Here is a 3,962-nt window from a genome sequence, read left to right as displayed (position 1 = left end):
CCTGTAACACTCTGGAACACGCAACATGTCTAAGCAACAGGCTTAGCACCCGCAGAGGCTGGGGTGTTTATTTTGGTATACACAGTGAGGCAGGGATTTAAGTTGTTTTTCTGGGGTAGGCACTCTAGACCCTTACTGCCTGAACTGTCATTTCCCCCCTTTACCTCAGAAGACTTTCTTGGTTCCTTACTAACAGAAGCCCTGGGACTTGTTTATGCACATCAGGTTCTGCCTCTGGGCTTTCTGTTGGATCCAGGGACCCAGGACCAGAATATTTAAATCACTGTGGCGTTAAATACGTTTTAATATCTGATAGGGCCAGTTTCTGCGCATTGCACTTTTTTTTTTCCTCTCAGGAACGTGTTTGGGCCCGCGGCAGGGGGCGGGGTCGCGCCTCCGCCGCGGCTCTGGTTCCAGCCAAGCCTCAGCGACGCAGAGATGGAAATCCCCAGGCTGCTGCCGGCTCGCGGGACGCGACAGGGCGGCGGCGGCGGCTGCTGCCCGGCGGGCGGCGGCGAGGTCCAGCGAGGCCCTGACCCGCCGGCTGGTCAGGCCCCGGCGCGCCGCCTTCTCCTGCTCCGGGGGGCCCAAGATGGCGGGCCCGGGCCGCGGAGCGAGGAGGCCCGCAGGGCCTCACGGGGCCCGGGCCCGAGCCCGTTGGCGCCGAGGCCGGATCTCCCCAGCGGCGGAGGCGACGACTTCTTCCTGGTGCTGCTCGACCCGGTGGGTGGCGACGTGGAGACCTCGGGCGCCGCCGACCAGGCTGAAGGGCCCGTGTGGAGGGAGGAGGCCGAGGCGGGCCTGGGGCCCCGGGGGAGCGAGAGCCGCAGCGGCGGCGGCGCGAACCCAGCGGGCCGCCCAGCACAGGGCCCCCGCTGCCTGTCCGCGGTCCCCGTCCCGGTCCCGGTCCCGGTCCCGGTCCCCGCCCCGGCCCCGGCCCCGGCCCCGGTCCCCGTCCCGCTCCCCGTCCCCGCCCCAGGCCTGGGCCCCGGGGCGGCCTTCGCCGGCACCATCACCATCCACAACCAGGACCTGCTGTTGCGATTCGAGAACGGCGTCCTCACCCTGACCACGCCCCCGCTGCCGGCCTGGGAGCCGGGGGTCGCGCCTTTCCCGCAGCCAGGGGGTCTAGTCGCCCCGCCGCCCGGGTTCCCGCACGCCGCCGCCGCCGCCGCTGCCGCCGCGCAGCTGGGCGACTGCCCGGAGCTGCCGCCCGAGCTCCTGCTGGCGGAGCCGGCGGAACCCGCGCCGGCTCCGGCTGCGGCGCCGCCGGAGGAGGAGGCTGAAGGCAGGGCCGCCGCCCAGAGTCCCCGCGGGCCGCTGGGCCAGCCCGGCCCAGGCGTGGTGCTGTACCTGTGCCCCGAGGCGCAGTGCGGGCAAACCTTCCCCAAGAAGCACCAGCTGAAGGTGCACCTGCTGACACACAGCAGCAGCCAGGGCCAGAGGCCCTTCAAGTGCCCCCTGGGCGGCTGCGGCTGGACCTTCACCACGTCTTACAAGCTCAAGAGGCACCTGCAGTCGCACGACAAGCTGCGGCCTTTCGGCTGCCCGGTGGAGGGCTGTGGCAAGAGCTTCACCACCGTGTACAACCTCAAGGCACACATGAAGGGCCATGAGCAGGAGAACTCATTCAAATGCGAGGTGTGCGAGGAGAGCTTCCCCACGCAGGCCAAGCTCAGCGCCCACCAGCGCAGCCACTTCGAGCCCGAGCGGCCCTACCAGTGTGCGTTTTCGGGCTGCAAGAAGACCTTTATTACAGTGAGTGCCCTCTTTTCCCACAACCGCGCCCACTTCAGGGAGCAGGAGCTCTTTGCCTGCTCCTTCCCCGGTTGCAGCAAGCAGTACGACAAGGCCTGCAGGCTGAAGATCCACCTGCGGAGCCACACGGGCGAGAGACCTTTCCTCTGTGACTTTGACGGCTGTGGCTGGAACTTCACCAGCATGTCCAAACTCTTAAGGCACAAAAGGAAGCATGATGACGACCGGAGGTTCACGTGCCCGGTGGAGGGCTGCGGGAAATCCTTCACCAGGGCCGAGCACCTGAAAGGCCACAGCATAACCCACCTGGGCACAAAGCCCTTCGTGTGCCCCGTGGAGGGCTGCTGTGCCAGGTTCTCCGCTCGAAGCAGTCTCTACATCCACTCCAAGAAGCACCTGCAGGACGTGGACACCTGGAAGAGCCGGTGCCCGGTGTCCGCCTGTAACAAACTCTTCACGTCCAAGCACAGCATGAAGACCCACATGGCCAAAAGGCACAACCTTGGCCAGGACCTCCTAGCTCAGCTAGAAGCCGCAAACTCGCTCACGCCCAGCAGCGAGCTCACCAGCCAGGGACAGAACGATCTCAGCGACGCAGAGATAGTGAGCTTCTTCTCGGATGGGCCCGGCAGTAGTTCCGCTGCGGTGCTGGACACAGCCCTGGTCAATTCTGGAATCTTGACCATCGACGTGGCTTCCGTGAGCTCCACTCTGGCGGGGAATGTCCCCGCCAGCAGCAGTACTTCCTTGGCACAGGCCGTGGACCCCCGGGCCTTGATGGCCACCAGCGACCTTCCTCAGAGTCTGGATACCTCCCTCTTTTTTGGAACCACAGCTGCTGGCTTTCAGCAGAGCCCCCTGGATATGGATGACGTGCCCAGCGTGAGCGTGGGGACCTTGGGCGCTCTGGGCTCCTTGGCCATGAAAAACTCCAGTCCAGAGCCCCAGGCCTTGACACCCAGCAATAAGTTAACGGCGGACACAGAGGCTCTGACTCCTTCCAGCACCCTCTGTGAAAACAGTGTCTCGGAACTACTGACCCCAGCCAAAGCCGACTGGGGCGTACATCCTGACTCTGACTTCTTTGGACAGGAGGAAGAAACCCAGTTCGGATTCCCCACCCCCGCGGGAAACCATGGTTCGCAGAAAGAAACAGACCTTATCACAGTGGCTGGAAGCTCGTTTTTGGTGTGAACCCGTCTCTTGTGGGTTCCTCGCCCGCCGCCGTGTGGCCTGCCCTTGCCGCACTCCACTTTCTGGACCCCGTGCCTGCCAGGGCTTGTGCGCGCTCCTTTCCTGACTGGTTTGCCCGACAACACGGCCCTGGACTACGTACACCCACGTGTGGAGATTCAAATTCTCATCTTGACCCACTCTGGAACTGACGAGCTCTCTGACCCTGAGCGAGTTGCTTAACATATCTATCTGAGCCTTAATTTCCTTATTTATAAAATGAGGTGGTTTGAACAGATTGTTTCTAAGGTCTTCTTGGATTAGCATTTTCTTGATTTTGTGCTCTTCTGGAAATATCTAGGATATTTTATAATGGTTAATCATTGCATGTTCTAATGTCATGAAAAGGGCTCTGATCCCTTTGAGCATTGTGATCAGAGGTGGACAAACAAGGGTTCAACTTTAAAAACGTAATCAAAATGTCACCCAGTGCAAAATTATGCATAAAACTATTAGTAGAGTTAAAACAAACCTAAAATATGGGTTGTTTGTTGTACATGTTCATTATTTTATTTTAAATAGGAGACTGTATTGTGTTGTGGAAAATACCAGGGCTTTGATATGATGTAAATCCAGACTGAAATATTGCCTTTGTGGTGTGAATAAGTGGCCTTAAAGACTTTAGTTTTGTGTAGCCTTAGTCTCTCCCTAAAACAGTCATAGTAATGTACATATATCTGATGCATATTAGATTCCTATCCTTCTACTTGGTATTGAAAGGCAAATATATATTTTGGTATATTTGGTAGATAATACTTTCCATGCTCCTCTGCTTCCCTCCTCAATGTGGAGAAATTAGCATAATTTAATATCACACAATAAATACAGGAAATAAATATTTATGTGGGTGAAGAAGCAGAGAAGGAAATTTATTTCCTCCATGTTATCAAGAAAGATTTTTGTCCAAAAATTCTTATGTGACATTGAGCATGTGTCCATTTGTCCAGTGTGCTCCTGTCTTTGTTCTGTTT

The 3,962-nt window shown here is 58.3% G+C and overlaps 1 protein-coding gene across 1 annotated transcript; it reads left to right on the top strand.

The window, feature by feature from the left end:
* Nucleotides 1-219: 219 nt before the first annotated feature.
* Nucleotides 220-2,952, top strand: LOC308279331 (zinc finger X-linked protein ZXDA-like; the record flags this gene model as incomplete). Its single annotated transcript, XM_080719388.1, has 1 exon — nt 220-2,952. The coding sequence occupies exon 1, from the start codon at nt 439-441 to the stop codon at nt 2,950-2,952; it is 2,514 nt and encodes an 837-aa protein (XP_080575514.1). The 5' UTR covers nt 220-438.
* Between the last annotated feature and the right edge of the window lie 1,010 nt (nt 2,953-3,962).

The sequence above is a fragment of the Muscardinus avellanarius genome (genome assembly GCF_963383645.1).
Source record: "Muscardinus avellanarius genome assembly, chromosome: X".
Taxonomy (NCBI): Eukaryota; Metazoa; Chordata; class Mammalia; order Rodentia; family Gliridae; genus Muscardinus; species Muscardinus avellanarius.
This window is presented reverse-complemented; position numbering and strand designations above follow the sequence as displayed.